At 44.6% G+C, this 20678-nt stretch overlaps 1 protein-coding gene across 2 annotated transcripts in view; it reads left to right on the top strand.

The window, feature by feature from the left end:
- LOC146855741 (NACHT, LRR and PYD domains-containing protein 5-like) overlaps positions 1-20678 on the top strand; it is a 376900-nt gene that overhangs the window by 280419 nt on the left and 75803 nt on the right. For both annotated transcript variants that reach the window (XM_085653656.1, XM_085653657.1), the window contains exon 7: positions 12520-12687. In XM_085653656.1, the coding sequence (XP_085509782.1) occupies positions 12520-12687 (168 nt within the window). The remainder of the gene's footprint in view (positions 1-12519; positions 12688-20678) is intronic.

The following is a 20678-nucleotide window of genomic DNA, read 5'->3' on the forward strand; positions in this document are numbered from 1 at the left end:
ACCATCGCCCGCTTCCAGCTACGGGGGACCGTGCCCGACTCCAACGAGATGTTGATCAGGGAGTGTATCACGGTCCGACCCACGAACGACTCATCTCTAAAGAGAGCCGAACTGAGAGGGTCGGCGGGGGACCCAGATTTCACCTGCTTTGCCAAGATGTTAAACCCTTCCAATGTCAACAGGGGAAGCGAGTGCAGGGCTGTGTCTCCACAGATGGAAATCGGAGACTCAACTGGGGGTCCTGTGGATGGAAAGGTCATATAGATGTTTTGGACCTTTTCCTGAAAGAACACCGCAAGAGCCTCACAATGAGCAGTAGAGCCCGTCGTCGGAGCATCGGGGCGCTTAGCTAGAAGATCCTTCATCAATTTGAAAATAGTTTGAGGGGTTAGAGCTGTTGCCGACTTCGGCAGTATAATACAATGCCCGAGCACGGCACACAGCCCGATGGTATACTTTGACGGAGGCGAGATAGATAGCTTTTTTCCCCGAATCGTACGCCTTCCGCCAAGCCCTCTCTGCGCGCCTGCAACTGCCCTTGAGCGCACGTAGGGCGCCATCGTACCATGGGCTAGATTCTCTGGCACTGGTCTTACAGGCGGTGAGTGGAATGAGCGCATCTAGCGCTTTGGAGATCCACGCGCAGAACCCATCGTAACCTGAATCAACAGTTACAAACGGGTCTAATGGCTCTGCAGCGAGGACACGGTGCAGATCTTCCAACCGTAATTTGCCCCAGTGCCGCCTTACGATCAGCTTAGCAGGAGGGATGACAGTCCTACCTGATAAAGGGGTACTAATGGCGACCAAAGAGTGATCAGTCCAACCCAGGGGCGAGACGGCAGTGACAGAAGCATCTGTCAAATTAGTGAAGAAGGGATCTAGCGTGTGGCCACCGATGTGGGTGGGCTGCTGAACAAGCTGCAGCAACTGTAAGGCCTCCAAATCCGTGAGAATGCCACTGACCGCGGGTAGGTTGGGTCTATCGAAAAGGAGATTAAGGTCCCCCAGAATCGAAAAATTGGGACACCCCACCACCAAGGAGCTGACCACATCCGGGAAAGCGGCGCGAAACGCCGCCTCGCTCCCTGGGGGACGATAGACCACCATCCCCGAGAGTGAGAAGTGTGGAGTAACCAGAATCTTAAACAACGCACTTTCACATCCCGCAATGGTCAGTGCGGTCCAGGAGCAAGTAAGACTAGAACGAATAGCCAGGGCAATTCCCCCTCCCCTAGAAGATCGATTAAGGGTACGGACTGTATAGTCAGGGGGGAATGCCAGATTAATAATGGCTGCGTCCTCGTCTTTCAGCCATGTCTCGGTGATAGCCACGATGTCCGGGCTTGCATCCTGCAACAGGTCAAATACTGCCTGATAATGTGACACCAGAGACCTAGCATTAAAACTAAAAATGCGGAGAACATGCTCCGGGCAGGTGTAGCAAACGGCTGCCACCGGACGTGTGGGGGCAATAGAAGTAGCTTGCTCCAAAAACCACTGACAGCCAGCACAATGATAGGGACCGTCCAATGGATGTAGGAGGGGTAAGCTACAGCCAGCAGTCCGGCGTCCCAGGTCACGCAGGGTGTCACAAGAGTATGTCAACATGGCTGGAAATAACCAACCGCACCTCGTACCAGCAGGGCCTGGCCAGAGTCCCGCGCGTCCTTAGCGCGGACGGGCGCAGACGGGCAGGACTCTGGCACGACTCCGGCAAAGCGACGGCGTCCCAGCTGCGCGTTCCCGCTGCGCGGAGAGGACGACTTTAAATAGGCGTCCCCTGGACTGAAGCGAGCGTCAGGACGCTCTAAGATGGCGCCCGCAAAAGCGCCAACAGCCCCAATCCAAAATGGCGGCCAAAGTTGAATAGATATGCCCCCTCGGGACCCGGACCCGCCAAAACGGCGGTGCATCAACTCTTTAAATGCAGGTAAGTGGAGACCCTTGCCCCCAGGCCAAGCAGCAAAGCACAAGAAAAAATAAACGCTAGTAAAAAGCACATTTAGTTAAAATACAGCGCTGAGGAGCGACGCGCTAAAAAGCTAGGCCAGAAGTAACAGCAGAGCCTGACCGCCGTCAGACCCCACGAGTCCGCCTTAAATAGGCGTCCCCTGGACTGAAGCGAGCGTCAGGACGCTCTAAGATGGCGCCCGCAAAAGCGCCAACAGCCCCAATCCAAAATGGCGGCCAAAGTTGAATAGATATGCCCCCTCGGGACCCGGACCCGCCAAAACGGCGGTGCATCAACTCTTTAAATGCAGGTAAGTGGAGACCCTTGCCCCCAGGCCAAGCAGCAAAGCACAAGAAAAAATAAACGCTAGTAAAAAGCACATTTAGTTAAAATACAGCGCTGAGGAGCGACGCGCTAAAAAGCTAGGCCAGAAGTAACAGCAGAGCCTGACCGCCGTCAGACCCCACGAGTCCGCCTTAAATAGGCATCCCCTGGACTGAAGCGAGCGTCAGGACGCTCTAAGATGGCGCCCGCAAAAGCGCCAACAGCCCCAATCCAAAATGGCGGCCAAAGTTGAATAGATATGCCCCCTCGGGACCCGGACCCGCCAAAACGGCGGTGCATCAACTCTTTAAATGCAGGTAAGTGGAGACCCTTGCCCCCAGGCCAAGCAGCAAAGCACAAGAAAAAATAAACGCTAGTAAAAAGCACATTTAGTTAAAATACAGCGCTGAGGAGCGACGCGCTAAAAAGCTAGGCCAGAAGTAACAGCAGAGCCTGACATACAATGCATTGTATGTCTATGTTTGGGAGTGTTCTGATTTCCTTCCCACCCTGGAAGGAGATTTACTCACGGCAATGTCAGGAGTAAAGTTACAACCTTTTCAATGGTGGGAAATGGTTGGAGAGGAGTTGATGAATACCTACAAACTTGTCAGTTCATGGGTGCACACATACTCGCTGTGCGTTTCATTTCACCCCGGTAATGTCCATTCTCCACGCCTGTGAGTAGATTTCCTTGCACTAAAATTGCAGCGTGACTAAAGCTGTAAATTGGTTTTGCACTTGTAAAAATGCTTCTGGTATGTAGCTTAAACTTACATGCACAACTTGCTTTTTGATTCAGGTGTGTGTGTATACAGTCCTGGACTTTCCCTTTACAATCATTGTTATCAAATTCAGTGAGCAAATGATACAAAATGATGTTTACAGCTCCTTCAACATAGTGATTTTTTTTTTAAATGTAAGCACAAGACCACACACATGCTACCAGAGTACATGAAGCACGCTACCTAAATATATAAAACGTTCTATATTTCTTCTGTCAAGGTTGAACACATTTTGACACTTCACAATATTGAAAAAATAAAAGATAATGTTTATGTATATAATTTATAAAGCACACGGCTATCCTAAATGTAACTGAGACAGATCATAGGAGATGAAAAGAGTCAGGTCATTAATTTTTTTTTTTTTTTTTTTTAAGTTTAAAAAGCTTTATTTGAAATAAAATACAGTTACAGAGAATAAGCCACACAAATTATCTTAAAACTTAAGCAAAGTAGAAAGCATTTTACATTTTGACATTTTCATATGGAGGGAGGGGAAAGAGGGTAGAATACAATTCTACAACTGAAGATCGCGTATTATTACTCAATAATAATAAAGAACAAAATTGTTAATCTACCTAAAAAAACGATATAATGTTGAGAAATAACAGAGTAAATAAGCAGAGAAAATAACAACTAAAATTTTCAGAACATTTTGAAGATGCCTTCTTGCAACATTATTTAAATAATTAGAAAATGGTAACCAATATAAGTCTCTATTAGTAAGTGGATTGTAGGAGGAGGCAAAAGCAATATCCAGTCCATTATAGTGACAAACATTATTCCACCAAGCCTTAACTGAAAGATTAGTTGAGCATTTCCAATTTAGTGTGATTTGCTGAAAAGCTAGAGCCAACATTAGGTTAAATAAACCCAGTTTGTGGACAGGCAAACCCAAGGATTCTATCTGACTTCCTGCAAAAAGAATGTCATTGGATAAAGGGATATTTCACTTAAAAAGTTTGGATATAGTAGACTATATGTTCACCCAGAAGGAGGTTACATTGGGACAGGAAATCAAAAGATAGCACAAATCAGCTTGAGGGCATTTACAGGGCTAACAGGAGTTATTATTAATATATGAAAATGTAGCTATTGATAGGGGAGTAAAATACAACCTATGATAAAGAAAAATCATAGATTGAGTAGTAGATGCAGATCTAGAAATATTTAATGATCTTGCCCAGATTTTGTTCAAGAAATCGACGCTCTACACACAACCCAAATCCCTCTCCCATAGCCAATTCTTTTTTTTTTTTTTTGTACAATTCAGTGAGGCCAAAAATACTTAAACAAAGTTCATAACATAAAAAAAAACCACAGTAAATCAGGGACATATACACAGATAGAGCCATAATGCAACATAGATGATCAATAATTTACAAACATACATCCAATACTAATTATTAAAGTATATTACTATACCCAATTAGTAATCGGCTCCCATATTGCAGCCCCCAATTTCTTCCTTGCCCTGCCTTTTAGTTTATAAAGGGCGGTTTCCAGATTATAAAATGAAATAAGCTTAGCCCTCCAGCTGACAAATGACGGAGGTTGGTGATCAAGCCACTGAGATGTTATACATAACCTCAAAACCGCCATACATATAAACTTTAGGCCTCTATGTAGTACCAATTTCCTACCCGGGTCGGTACCATGTTCTATCCCAAACAAAACAAGATGTGCAGTCAGAGAAGTCGAAATACCCAGAGACCGTACCATAAAGCGTTCAATATCTACAAAAAGTTGATGGAGCGAGGGGCAAGAAAAAAACATATGTATCGAATCCGCCCCATATAAACCACATCTAGCACAACTCATCCCCCTTCCAGCATTCCACTTTGTAATCTTTGCTGGCGTATAATATAAATTAAACATGGCCAATTCTAAATTAGTTTTAGATCAAACAGGGTCTGGGATAAAGAGATGTTTGTAGATCAAGGAAGCTTTTGGAAATAAATATGAACATTTTTAAATTGGATCATCTGAGGATGTAGAAATATCAGAAGGAAGGCAATAAAAGAAATCCAAGATTAACTCCAGAAGTATTGAAAATTTCTGCCAAAATGAGCGCGGACACATATAAGTAGCTTGAAAATAAGGGAAATAACAAGGAGTCATGCCGTCGAACATAACATAAACCCAAACTATTCCTCAGAATCTCCAAGATTTCCAATGTTTATTTTGAATAGTAATAAGGTGGTTATACCAGAGAGGAGATTGTAGAAATGATTCCCTAGTAGAGATCTTTGGTTGACAATGATATTTTAATAGAGAGCATGTGTGATGAAACAGTGGAAGAGATGTGATAGTTACTTTTGCAGTAAATGCAAGAATTTAATTTTCAAAAAGGTGCAATCAGAGAACGTTCCACCCTAACCCATAAAGCTGTGAAAGGGGAGATGTCTGTAATAAGCCATTTAGATGCCTGCTTTAGGCAAAAAGATTTATGATAGAGTTTGAAGTCAGGAAATTCTACTCCTCCAATAGATTTTAGTTTTCAAAGATGATTCAAGGACATTCTAGGTTTCTTATCATGCCATGAGAATTTAGAAAGAAGGGAGTCGAGTTTTTTAAAAAAATACATGGAAGGGATGCGAATGGGTAGCATTGAAAAAATGGGGTAATCATCATCTTGACCATTGACCCCGCCAAGAAAGAAAAAGAAGGTTCCAAGAGGAAAGGAGTTTAGATATACGATCAAAAGCTTCATATTGATTTTAATCTAATCCAATATGGAATTATTGAACCAAAATCCTAAATATTTAATTTTAGAGTTGTTCCATCGGAAACCAGTCAAATCAAAATGTTGTTTAAAGCAAAATTTGGTAATGGGCAGAATTTCTGTTTTATCAGGATACATTTTGTAGCCAGAGACCATAGAAAAATCTGAGAATTCTTGCAATAAAGAGGGAATAGAGGTTTCAGGATTGGAAATGAAAAGCAAAATATAATCTGCATAAACTGATATTTTCAAATGACATAATGAAACCCAGATATAGAAGCGTTTTGACGGATACGAGATAAAAAGGGTTCAATGGATAAAACAAATAAGAGAGGGGATAAGGGACAACTCTGACGTACACCTCTTTGCAATGGAAAGAATTGTGAAATAAGGCCATTAACTAAAACGGAAGCACTGGGATTCTTATAAAGTAAGGAAATAAGATAAATAAATTTGGGACCAAAACCATGCCATTGAAGAGATTTAAATTAAAAAGACCATTCAACTCTATCAAATGCCTTTTCTGCATCGATAGAGACTGCAGCTAAGGAATAGGAAAGAGTTGAAGCTTTATTAAGAACGTTAAGAAACAACTGAGAATTATCAGATGTTAGTCTACCTTTTACGAAGCCGCATTGTTCTAGTTCAATTAGAATAGGCAAAAGAGGTTCAAGACACAGAGCAAGTAATTTGGCAAAGACTTTGAAATCAACATTAACCAGGCATATAGGACGGTAATTCTTACTAAGTTTAGGGTCGCGACTTTATGGATTAAGCATATTGTGGCTTCCAAAAATGTACTCTTGGCCTTACCAATAGTGTAAAAATGATGGAAAAGATGCAAAAATTTGGGGAGTAGTAAGTTTGAAAAATGTAAATAAAATTGTACTGTAAAACCATCTGGACCCGGAGTTTTCTCTTTTTTAAGAAGATTCAAAGAGTTAGATATTTCTGTAAATGATATATCTGACTCAAGAGCATCGAAGTCCAAGTTTTCACGTGAAGAAGGCGTAGATTGAGCAAGATACGTATCAATTAAAGAAGTGGATGTAGGAAATTCCGGTGTATATAAATTCTTCTAGAGTATCTTGTTCCTTAAAGAGATGTTTCCCTTCCGCCGACTGAATGGAGTCTATTTATACACGTTCTTTTCGAACTTTGAGGTGATTAGCCAAAAGTTTACCAACTTTATTCCGTCCGCCATAATAATGGGCACTACTACGTAAAAGAATAAATGAAGCATTGTCTGTGGTTCATTTACCAAAATCTAGCTCCGCACAAATAAGTTCCTCTGGAGGTGAACTAGACGAGGAAGAATAGAATTGATGTTCTAGATGTTTAATGTTTGCTAATGAACTATTATATTGACTGAGTGTTTTTTGTTTTTTCCTGGGTCCAAAATTTATAATGAAGCCTTGGGCAGCAGGTTTAAATGTATCCCAAATCAATGAGGGGGAGGAATTTGGATCTGTATTCAAGGAGAAAATCTCCTCAGCAAAAGAAATAAAGGAGGAAGAAAAATAACGATCTTGTAAAAGGAAATTATTAAACCTCCATCTGGAAGATCTAGTTTGCGGTCGGAATAAGTCAAAATCGACAACAACCAGGGCATGATCAGAAATTACAATAGGTAAAATTGAGGAGGAAATAAGATTTTGGGATAATGGTTTGGAGAGGAAAATGTAGTCTAACCGAGTAAGGGAGCCATGAGGAGGGGAGAAAAATGAAAATTCTGTTACATCTGGGTTACATAAATGCCAAGCATCAACAAGGTGTGTCTGAAAAATTGTATTATGAAATTGTTTGTGAGCTTTATGAGGGATGATACAAACCTGGGACTGGCAGTCAATAAAAGGGCCTATGATCTGATTACAATCACCTCCTAAAATAAAAAATTCATCTTTATATTGAATACATTTTTTTGTAATATTGGGCCAGAAAAAGTAGTCCGGTTGGGTTGGACCATAAACATTAAATACTGTCAAAGATATATTGTTAACAAGTAACTTAACTACCTTCCATCTACCTTCCGAATCTGTTTCTTGAGAAATAGCAGAACACTTCAACTTTTTCTGAACTAGAATGATTACGCCATTTTTCTTATTAGAGGTAGGAGAAACAAGGACTTAGCCAACCCAACTTTGTTTGAGCTTCAAAGCCTCTGTTTCTGTCAAATGGGTTTCTTGTAAAAGAACTAAATCTGGATTATAGGAGGCTAAGGGAGATAATATTCTCTGCCTCTTTATGGGGTTAATAAAACCTTTCACATTCCAAGATATGACCCTGAACATATATACATTGAATAATATATGAAGTAACATGATCAACAATAATAACCGTAAGAAGATGAAACAATGAAAAAAAGGAGAGATCTGTAGAAAGAAAGGAAATATAGAAAAAAAGGGAGAAAAAAGAGGAAACTAGATAGGACCATTAGAAAAGACAGTACATGTCATCAATTGATAAAAATAAGAGTGTAAATGAAGATAAAAAAGAACTGACAACTGTTATTCATACCTTCTGGGGAAAAACAAGAAGAGATATACAAGGAGCAGCGACTTACAGAAGAAGACGACACAACCAACCGGGGAGGAAGCACCACAACGGGGAATCATATAAGACGAGTAGGAAATGGATAGAGATATCTTAAAAAGAACACCTGCAGAGTTAATAAGGGAAAAAAATTAATAAATAAGATTAACATGTTATAAGACAATTGTTAACAATAGCCTGCAAAGAAAAGCATTAGGTGAGTCAAAGCGAATCAAACATGTCTGTAATGAAAAAGGAGAAAGTCAAGGTATGGAGGACGTAGAAGAATAAGGACCAGAAGTTTCGATAGATGTTGTGGAGTGCGAGTGAATAAATTTCCTCAGGTCTGCCGGGTCATCAAAGGTAGAAGTGCTGTTCTGGAAAGTAACCTTGAACAAACATGGGTGGAATAGTCTATAACATGCACCAAGTGCACGTAAAGCTGGATGAAGATCAAGGAATTCTTTCCGTCATTTAGCTGTTGCTGAAGAAACATGCTGGGATATAAATAATTTAGAGCCCGACCAAACAAGCTGTTTTTAATGTTTAGCTGCATTTAAAACTTGTAGAAGGTCTGTGAATTTCAGAAATAAAAGAATCACACTCTGTGGTTTCAAAGGAACAGATGAAGAAGACAAGCAGGGACCCAGTCTATGAGCCCGTTGAATATTCAAATTCATAGATGCAGGAAGGTCAAGAAGCTTTATGAGAAAGGTGCTGAAGAAATGGACGGGATCACTACCCTCCAAACCCTCTGAAAGACCATATAAACTGAGATAATTGTGTCTATTTCTATTTTCAAGATCTTCTGCTGACTTCTCGAACGAGAAGACCTCCCTCTCCAAGGTAACCAATTTGGTGGATACATTTTGTGGGTCATCAACATGCTGCTCCTCTTTGGTAGTATGAGATTCCATAGACGGTCATATAAGTATCCAGAACTTGCAAGTGGCAATTCGTCTCCTCAATAAATGGACACAAAGCATGAATTTCTTCGAAAACAATGTCCAAATATACCGGAGAAACAGACTTTGGTGGAGAAGGAGCATCTTGTTTAAGACACTTGTGGCAGAGACTGGAGTCTGCAATTTGACTGAAGAAGTTGGCGAAACCGTCGATTTTTAAGAGCCGGATTGCACCATTTTGCTCATTTCGTGAAGTGCAGTCAGTATGAGAGGATTCAGACACAGGAGTGTGAGCAGTAGATCTCCTATTAGTAAGTACCAACTTCTTACTCCTACCCTTATAGCAAAGGAAGGAGAAACTCAGTTGAAGCAAAAGAGATCACCAACAACACCCCATAGTCTATGAAGAAAATTCCAAAAAGTAGCTGCGCAAGAGACTCTATTAGAATAGTAAATCCTCTTCTGGTCCAGAGAAAGACTAGTTGTGGATGAAAGAGCAAGAACTCTATATTATTATGGTGAAAGTCACTTCATGAGCATTGTACATGGAGAAAAGGGAAAAAACTCCATCACAGAAGAATTCAAAATGGTGGCCGAAGAAAAGCTGCAGCAGTTTTGGAGTAACTTCACAGAAAAAGATGAAGAAAAGCCATATCAATGGAAGAAAGCCACTTAGGGGCCCTTTTGACGTGTGAAATGCTCCGTTTCAAGAAGAAAATTATGCTGGAGTCGCAAAAATCACCGCAGCATTTCCTGCCGCGATGCGGAGCTCCGGGTTAGGTGGCCACCTTGTTTCACGCCACACGCACTCTCCATTAATTGTTTTTTAAAAACTGCTCCAGAGGATCAGAGTCGCAACTGAGACAGAAGGGAATTCCAGAGCTTCAAAGCCAAAACAATCGTCTTCCCTGTTTACTTCTAATGATACGAAAGAGCAGACAAGCAGTTGCATTTTCAGTAATCTGCAGACAGTTTAATAAGGTCTGTGAAATGCCTAAACATGGACCAGTGCCGTTGTCCAGACACAATGTTACAACAGCCTGGGCTGTAAGGAAGGATGGTCCATACTGCCTTCCTAAGACTCCGAAGAAAACCGGAGCAACAGCACACAGCTTACTGATATGTGGGTTGAAAGTTAATTTATCGTCTGCCAGATGCCAAGATACTTTCCTATCAGTTTTGAGTCTGGAAAAGGACCAAGGGCATCCGACCACCAGGCGAGGGTCCAGAACTGTGGGTTGTTTCCCACCACCATCATGCCTGTCTTACCTCCATCCAACTTAAGGCAGTTGTCACATGTGTTGCCTCTAACATGAGTTCTTGGGTGCCTGCTCCCTGAACCTCATTGCTACTCACAGAGAGCATGAGAGAGCACACACAGATCCATTGAGACAAAGGTAGCAGTTATCACTCTTCAGAAGAAGACTTTGCACTACTATGGCATGCAAGCAGAGATCCCCACATGAAAGGAAAGGCTAGATCCCTGTCTAATCACGTTTCTCCTCATTAGCATCTGTGAAGCTAAACATAAACACCTTCCTGTGCAGATCCTGCTCCCAACCTCCAATAAAGATAAGTGCTAGGTACTCATTTTCAAAGTGTTACGGGACCGAACCCCAATTTTCTACTGTGCCCCAATATTTTAAATCACCCCAAAATGTACCTCAGCAGTTCACTCAATAACTGAGTTCTAGATCAGGGAAAATGTCTGTCATGAAACTGTTCTTCAGGAGTCTCAGGTTCTTCATCAGAGCTTTCACTAACCTGAAACTTCACCACTCCATTTTGCCTTTGCTCATTATCTTTACAAGTTTCAAACTTTTCATCCCCTCTGGATTCACACTGTGAACTGGAGCTTGGCTTTGAGCTTGACTTTGCACTTCATCTGTGTGCTCGGCTCTCGAGTAGCTGATTCATTCACTGCTTCAGCTAGTCTCACTCTCTTCATGTTAGAAGTGTGAATCCATTGTGGCACACCAGCACACTTCACGGCAGTGTTAATCATCAAATGACTTGATAGGATCCTTACCACCTTTCTTAAAGGCAGCTCTTCCTCACATGTTTGCGGGCTGTGATCAAGTCCCAGGCTTCATGTCATGACATACAACGAAGAGAGAGATTTCACTATATCAGCCAAACCTTTGCTATAATCTAGCTCGATGTCAGCACATTTTGAAACTCATGCAGCTGAAGGAACATATGCAAGCCTCATTGCTCTTCCCATGATATTATCTTGGGGCGATAAAACTAGTCTTTTTTGTCAGGCATACTTCTCATACTCAACAAAATAAGAGGAAGGGCATAAGGTCACTTTAAATCAGTTGGAGCGCAAAACTTTTACGAGTTTTTTTTTTAGTGTGCCATTGGCTCTCTCCACAATTCCTGAAGATTACAGTTGATAACTACAATGAAACAGTTGACTGATCTCAACCACTGCAAATTATTTGCAAAATCTCACTCTCTCAGTTAGTTCCACGATCTGTCTCAATAGAAGTAGGAAGGTCAAATGTAGGGATCAATTTCCTCAGCAGCAATTTGGCAACTGTAACTCTATCAAATCTTCTTGCTGTGTATACCTCAACTCATTTAGAAATCAAGAAGATAGCTACCAAGTACCATGTACTTTAAACTATTACAATTTGACATCTCGATAGAATCCATTTGGAGTCTTGTAAATGAGCATTCCGAATTGCCAATATGGTTCATACCAGTAACTGTTCTCTTGCCTTGATTATTCAGATGACATTCAGACTTACAGTATGTCTTAAATCCAGAGGCATGTCTTCTTTTGCTACAACTGGGAATAACTCAATTCTTGAATCTGCTGAATTTATTTTAAAAATAGAGCCCTCATCTTGTGTTTCAATCGCAACACCATTTGGTATATAGTAAATCACACAATTCAATTTGCAGAGGAAATCTCTTCCCAATAAGTTCACAGGGCTTGAATTCACACAAAATAAACTGGCCCTTATTCTCCATCTGACCATTTTTAACTGGAACATCTGGTCACAAATCCTATCTACAGATTGTTTACTATGTCCACTAATTCAAGCCTAAACAGAGTTCTAAATTGAGCTTCAGTATACAGTAGGCAGTAGGCAGTAGGACTAATGATGCTAAAACCCTTACATTTTAAGATGGTGGTGCTCGAATGCTGTAATCGTTTGTAATTCAGATTCACAAAATGTAGAGTCTGAAATCTTCATGATTTTGAAGAATCTATGCATTGTTGGGCATCGTGTGCGCTGTGCAAACCTAGAGTCCACTTATGCATTAGACTATTTTTTTCAGGTTGGGACGCAATAAGCTTGGGCCTGCCTGGGCTCAGAATCTGTGGAAATCTCTGGAGCAGAACACAAGCCTGAGAGTCCTCTTCCTAAACGACAATGAAATCACAGATGAAGGTACAGAAGGCATGGTGGAGAGCTTAGAAAGAAACACATCGCTGAAAGAACTCTTGTAAGTAACTGCAAGTCAATGCCTCTTTCTTTTTAACAGATCATAGAAATGGAAGAAAGAGTTCTGTTTTGTTGTTAGGGGTATTTGTATAGCACACATTTATGACTGGTGTGGTATGAGAGTAATGTGCAGAGACAGGGAGGAAGTTTAACTACAGATTTGTGGTGGGTTATGCATGAGGAAGGTGGGTGCGAGTTCAGCAGCATTTTAATGGGATCTACGATCTATCAGTTGGAAATTATTGTCAAAACAATAACAACTGGTCTGGGGATGAAGTGTGTGAGAACTTTTTTTGGGCTGCACATATAACAAAATGAGTCTTTAACCTCTGGTGTTCTGGAGTTGTTCCTTCCTGTTTAACTCAAAACTGTGCACCAAGTACATCTGTTTAGTACCTCACCCTCAGGATAGCAAGGTGGCCTACCCAAAGGCTTACAGATGAAGGTGTGTGGGATCAGACGCAGAACTCATTCAAGCCTGGAACAACGACTAGTAAATCGTTGTCCTGCCAGTGGTTTTACCTAAGAATGAAAAAGTACTTTAATAACAACACACAGCTACATAGGAACTTGTAGAGGGGAAAACGATGATGCATAATTCACAGGAGAATTGTGGGAGGCAAAGCTAATCCCTTTTAAAGGTAGGCTATTCTCCAGTTCTTACACGTGACAAGACAAAATTACTGCATTACAAAACTAGGCCACCGCAAGGCTGAAAAGCACAATCTACATTTTCTTTCACAAGGATATTGATATGTCAATGCTAAAACTGGTAGGGTATCACTATCCACATATCACATGTGTAGCTGTGCACGTTCCTGCCAAAGTAATTATCCTCAGCTTGAAAGAATGCAGCACAGTGTTACTCTGCTGCATACAGCTTGCTGAGATGATGAGATACTCCTGCTTTTAATCACAAAAGAACTCCACTGTGTGTGTGGAGAAGGGAACAAGAGGCATGGGGTTCTAGGAGCTAGCAGCCTCCAATATTAAATGTTTACCACAAAAGAGCTGCTCCTAGTGTGATAACCCAAATGAGTTACGAAAACGTCGTGAGTGTGGGCATCTCACAAAAAGTTACGGACTGGTCTCACACACCACCTGGTGTCATGCTTCATCATTGACCAGTCCTTGCCCTCTAAAACCTTCGTTTGATAGAGGGCGGGCATACACTTGAAGACAAGGATGCACTTCTAAATGACTAAGTGGGGGCCCGTGATACTGTGAGTGGATTTAAAAATCATTATAGTAATCAGGAGTGTTTTTTAATGTGACTGAAAACTATATGATATTAAAAATATATGTAACGGTGATTGGGGTAATTAGTGTCCCCTAACCGTCCCGTGAGTGGTCAACATGTTTCTGCCAAAGCGGCCCAAATGGGTCCAAGGCATTAATCAGGACCTAGTGATATCAGGGGGGCTCCGTTCTTACCAATCGGTGGTAAGATGTTACCACTGCGTGGGTTTGGCAAAGGCCACACTCCACTACCTAATGGCTTCCAACGGTGAAGCCTGAAACAAAAGAAGAATATTTGAGAAATTATAGTTACTTCGAACATGTTGGGTTAACCATACCTGTAAAGGAAAAGAGAACAATGCATGCATTGGTTTCTAAAAGTGAAAAAATTGTGCGTGACAACGTGACACTCTATTTGTGTACACATGTGTGAGAATTCCGGAGGTGATGGCAGCCGAAGCTGCCATCAGACTTACCCTAATTCTATGGACTACTTGTCCCATGGGGGGAGGGGAGGAAAGAAATCCGGTTTATGTCAGCTCTGCAAAAGAAAGCATAAAACCATAGTTTCCATCAGACATACTGGTGGAGCAAGATCTCCAAAACATTCTGAACAGCACACACTCTAACACCCTTGCGAGTAAAAGAAGAGTAAAACTAAAACTCGCTTGTCTCTCTGTTCATTCACACTCTTACTGTGACAAGTATTGGATTGCTCCTGGCTCCTATGCGTCCGCTCCCGGTCCTCCCGAATGTGGAAATGAGAGGGAGCGGCCGCCGTCTTTTATAGTGTGACAAGATCACTTGATGTGTGTAATCAGCGTTAATGAAGAAAGAATATTGTCAGGTGTGCGTTCCCCGATGTCCCAAGCATTGCCTGGATCCAAAATGGCGGGTGTGGGCGTATCTGTGTCAGTATTCCGTATGAAAAGGGAGATGATTCGATAGAGGGCTTAAAGCATTCCACGCGGGTGCGTGGTTGGCTAGAAAACACAGGGGGCGGTAATCCGTTTTAAGATAGACGCCGCTTAGGTAAACAATGGAGCTTGCGCTGTGCTTGGGCGCGTTCGTATTTTCTGCGTTGGTATGGTAATGCTGCACGCGCCGGAAAAAGGAAGCGTGGGAGGCGTGCTGGTGGAAAAAATAAAATGTGTATGATCACACATGGCTCCCAAACGAGGCTTACCTCTAAAAGCGATTTTGCATATGTAGGAACGTATGCCAGTGTACAAGTTTATGAAATGGTATTGGAAAATGACCAAGTACACGGTGGAAACACCCATCTTGTAGTTTGGATGCATGCATACTATAACAGTGTGATATACAGTGCAAATGCACGAGGGCACGTCCGTATTTTCTGCGTTGGTATGGTAACGCTGCACGCGCCGGGAAAAGGAAGCGTGGGAGGCATGCTGGTGAAAAAAATGAAATGCCCAGTGCCCGCTACGGCCAGACCGGCCCTGGTCACTGTTCACCACCACCGTAGGAGCATGGTGCCTACATACAGCAGGAAGCTGATTGCCACAGTCCAAGTCGCAATGCAGAGGGCCCTTGGTCACAAAGCCTCACCACAAGGCCTGGCAGGGCTGGTCCCTCACTGGTCCTCACCTGACCAATGTCAGTTTGTCCCACACAGCTCCTCACCACCCTCCTCTTCTAGGCAACCATTCCTTTATGCAAGGGTACTTACATAATCCAGTATCCCTCTTTAGCAATCAGCAGACTATTCCTTCAACCTGGTGTCAAACCACATCTACCAGAAAGGATGTAGGACTTCAATGTTTCTCTTCTGAACATCGCAAAGGAGGAGTTAGCAGTCAGCAATGGCAACTCCAGAGCACAGATGTCTTTCCCAGTCTTTACTGGTGCTGGAATCTTGGCACTGATCAATTCTGGCATAAAGACCTGGGCGTTTCCACCCCATACTCATTACACGTTTGCAGACAAATTCCAGCTCTGGGTCTGGCCAGCCAGTAAAACACAGAAAAAGGAGTCTGGAAGGAAATTGCAGACACCTGGCTGTCAAAAAAGATAAACTAATATCAATAATAATAACAGTAATACATTAAAACATGAGGGTGGAGTAACAACAGAGGAGCAGAGAGGAGAAGCTCAATGCCACCAAGTGGTGTAGACCAACAGTGACCAGGAAGAAGCAAGAGAGCAAAAGAGGAGCTAAAGTGTATAGAACAAATAGGAAGCATAAAAAAAGCTGAGTGGGAAGAGGACAGGGTAAGCAATAGACAAGTTGGGTGCAAGAGCAATATAAAGAATATGGGGCAGAAATTAAGGAGGGAAGCAGCACATAGGGGAGAGAGAAAGAAAATACATTCACTCCCTTGGAGAGCTGAAAGACAAATACATCGTGTTTCCCTGATGTTCTGTGTGAAAGGATGATATTCACACAAAGTAATGGGACACTGGTTCCATCAAAACCAAACTTTATCCTTGTGTAAGGGGAAAGAAGGGGAGGAGTCTTTATCTGAAAGACGCGAACCCTCACTCACCCAGGGGTGACATGTTTCATCATTGGGTCCCCTCTTACACACTGTAACCGCAAGGTATACAGTGTGGGCTACAACTCTCACTATGGAGAGGAGCGTGAGGTGTTTTATAATGTACCCAATTGGCGATTGAGGTGAGGGGCAGAGTGCAAAAAAGGAAAATGTGTGCTAAAACTAGCTCATGGGTGACTAAACTAAATTTAATGTGTGTCCCCATAGACTAGGATTATAAAGGCTAGTGATATATAGGACTGAAAAAATGTCCTATTCGTCAGTGGTTAACAAGTTTCTGCCAGATGACTAAAAAGTTTGCGGCATTCATCAGGACCTAAAGCGATGTCACTCTGCTAAAGATAAGTGAAAAATAATACTGTGTTCAAAAACCATACTTAATTGTTATGGTAGTTACGACAATGGTACCAGCTGCAGTCTGGTCCAATGTCTGTAAAAAGACAAACATTAATGTCAGTTTCATTATTGTTTTCTACCATTATAACTCCCTTGAACACCACACACGTGATAAAAACCAAACATGTGATTAAAAACGTGAGAAGAAAACACTTCTAAATAAACAATAAACAACTCACCTAGGCGGTAATATAAGTTTACCTCCACCTTATGGGAGTTTTTACCTCAGATCACAGATTTCTGAGGATGAAAAGGACAAAAAATGAGGCTCAACCCCCAGAATGCACAGCACGTTATTGATAATCATCAATTAAGCATATCCCTATTGCTCATATCATGTGATGATGTATATATTGGGACTGGTAGTATAGTCGAATAATGCCACATCTAACGCAGATAAAATATCCCAACCATGTAACTTAAGGTCGCCACTGTGTTAGTAGATGTATGTGCACATATAACTACTCATTAAAAAGATAACCAAATCTCATGTGCAACTAGACTAACAAGCCCAGAACACCACAGTTACCAAACTCTTGATAACAAACATTCTACAAAAGTAATGTCCACCACTATTATCAAGGCTCAAATTGCCAGTAAAACGCATTCACTCGAATTGGTCCAGATGCCATACTTCTATATCATACACCACCGTTATGGGGGCGTGGCCAAGCAGCATGGCTGGCAGGACGTGAGCTTCTTAAGCTCCGGCCGATTAGCCGCTAAAATCCTGATTTTACCTTCTATTGGAAGCCTGCAGGAACGATCGGAGAGCGACTGAGGTCCCACACACATCGTGGATAACTGGAGGCTCCGTGGGCTTCATTGGCGGTCTCCTGCTGCCTGACGGGGTTCCGGAGTCGCCGGCCTGGTGAGGCGAGTTTACGCGAGCCCGGGGATGCGGCATGTGTCCCCCTGAGTGCTCCTCGAAAGGGACGTATCCTGATCTGCCCGCCTCCGCGAGCCTGGATGTGGAGGTGAGGGAGCCTGGCGAGTTTGAGGGGCCCTCGGAGCTGGTCAGCGGCGCTGGGGACTGGGAGATTACGGAGCAGTTGAGGAGACGCGAGGAGCCCTCCCCCCTGCCGACGACGGAGACGGCATTTGATGAAGCTGGTGGCTCACTGCGGCGTGGACGTGGTGCCGCTTTCTGCTGGAGACTGACTGGGAGCCTGCTTGGAGGAGCGGGGTTGTCCCCCTTTGTCTCCCTCCTGGGTGGTACTGACCGGAGGCGGAGAGCGCTGTGAGGGGCTTCCGGGGAGAGGACGGCTGGGAGCTGGACATTGCTAGCGGCTGCCCGAGAGAGAGTGGGGAGCGTATTGCCTTGTCCCCGAATTGCGGCGGTAAGTCGGACAGGAAGGGGACGAGTGAGCAGAGGAGCACGGTGGCGCTGCCTGATTGGGGGTCCAGCCTACGGGGCGACTGGAATTTGGATGGCAAGGGTCTGATGGCCTCCCGATCGGCGGGGATCGCCCTGCCATTGTTCGCTGTGCTAGCGCCTTGGGGGCAATGACGCTGAGGGCCTCGTAGGCGAGTGACGCCTGCTGTGTGTTGGGGCCGAAGACCAAAGCTGTGGTGGGAGACGATCACGGCCTGCAGCTGCGGAGCTGCCTGTGTACGGAGCGCCGGCTGCTGATCCCTGGGTCCGAAGAAGGAGGCCTACAGCGTGGAAGGCAGACTGCGGGCTCAGAAGGGCTGAGCGACGTGGAGGTGCTGCTGCCCAGGATGCACTCCACGGGTGCCTCTGGCGTGGTTGCTCTTCTGAGGTCCAGTAGCGGTCTGGGGAGTGGACCGGATTAGTTGAGGATTGGGGGCAACGACAAGATCCTTCTCCTGGGTCCGGCCGACGTGGAACACGGGTTGCGAAAAGGTGTGGGGCCCTGTGGTCACCTGCTGCTGGGGGCCCCTGAATTGACGCGGAGCCACGAGAGGAGAGGGGTGTGGTGGAGATCGGTGGACTCGGCCCTGCGGATAGTGGGTACCTCCGATAGAGCTGAGATTGCTGATTTGACGCAATGCGCAAGCCCAGGCCCAGAGTTGCGGACGCGGGCTGTGACTCGGAGGATGCAGCGGCAGACTTGCCACAGAAGGCGGCTGGGGACCCTATACAGAGGCAGCTTCAGGAGATCTTAGCGGCCATAACGGACACTAAAGCCACACTTCATCAGGACATCACTACGGTGGCTGTGGGGCTGGGACTATTACGCGATGAGCACAAGAAGTTGGCGGGGAGGGTTAAGGAAGCCGAAACTAGCATTGCGGAGTTGCTCCCGGCCACCAAAGACGCGACCCAGCAGCTGCATGATCTCACAGCGAGGGTGACCTCCCTGGAACGTAGAGCGGACGACGCGGAAGGTAGGAACCGGAGGAACAACGTCAGAGTGGTGGGCCTGCCAGAGGGAGTGGAGGGGGCCGACATGGTGGCCTACCTAGAGGCATGGCTTAAAACGGTGGTGGCGCCTGAGGGGCTATCGGACTTTTATACGCTGGAGCGGGGCCATAGGGTTCTGGCAAGACCACTCGAGCCGGGCAGGCCGCCGAGACCGGTGATCGCTCGATTGCTGCATTACCGCGACCGAGACTTCCTGCTACAGAGGGCGAGAACGGTGGGGCCCTTTGCAGTGGATAATAGCAGAGTCACACTCTTCCCAGATTACACCCTGGAGGTGCAGAGACAACGGGCCTCCTATTTGGAGGTCAAGAAGGCGATGAGAAAAGAGAACTTGCAGTATTCTCTCCTGTTTCCAGCGAGGTTGCGAGTAACTCTTAAGGACAGGTCTCATTTCTTTGATACTCCTGCGGAGGCTTGGGAGTGGCTGGAGAGGTACACGAGTGACTTGACGGCCGGGGATGGCCGGGAGAGGATAGCGCCCCACGGTGGACTGACCGGTGGGCGTAGGTTGCGGCGGCCGAGGCGGGGACCCCGGACAGGGCCCTCTGTCGTGCAGGCGGGATTGGAGAGGGCGGTTGCTCTGCGGGCAGTGGAGTCACTATTGGGCTCTGCTAGCCCGCCCTTGTTCACTGGGGAGGGGGGATCTGATGAGGATACTGCAGACAGTGGAACGGATTCATCTACTGTTAGTAGCACGAAGCTCCCGGTGATTACACCCCAAAGCGTGGATGACATAATTTGATCCTGGGATAGGGCGGTTGGGATGAGGTCGATGCCTAGGCAACAGTCGCCGATTATGTGTTGGGTGAGGCGAGTCTGAGGAGGTAGCCTGGTTATATGCGGCTGGCGCCATCTGAATGGTTGCAGGGCCGGCTCTGCGATGGCTGCGACCACCCTTACCTCTGAGGTAGTCAGGGGATTTTGCTTAATGGTTTAAGTTTGTAACTTTGTTTGGATGGGTACTAGTTTTAAAGTCACTGTCCTTGGGTGGGGGGTTTGTGAGTTGGGGTATGTTCACCAAGGTCTCTGGCATGACACTTGTGATTACTTGACGAGGCGCCGGGTATATCAGATTCCATGGGGTCACTGAAGGACTTACGGTGTATAACGTGGAATGTTAGAGGGCTGCATACCATGAGCCGACGACATAAGGTCCATGCCTATTTGGTGAGGAGGGGAGTACAGATAGCATTCCTGCAGGAGACGCATATCGCGGGCTCGGAGAGGCTAGCGCTGAGGCGTAGATGGAGAGGTCAGGTTTACTATACTTCATACTCTGCATTTGCGCGAGGGGTGTTGGTGGGGATAAGAGCTGGAGTCCCTTTTCAGATGTCGCAGCAACTTGTAGACCCAGAGGGGCGCTATGTAGTGGTGCAAGGTCGCCTGGACGGGAGGGATGTCACGTTGGCCAGCGTTTATGCCCCGAACACTGAACAGCAGGCCTTTTTTACT

Source organism: Triturus cristatus, chromosome 4_1 (assembly GCF_964204655.1).
Source record: "Triturus cristatus chromosome 4_1, aTriCri1.1, whole genome shotgun sequence".
Classification (NCBI taxonomy): Eukaryota; Metazoa; Chordata; class Amphibia; order Caudata; family Salamandridae; genus Triturus; species Triturus cristatus.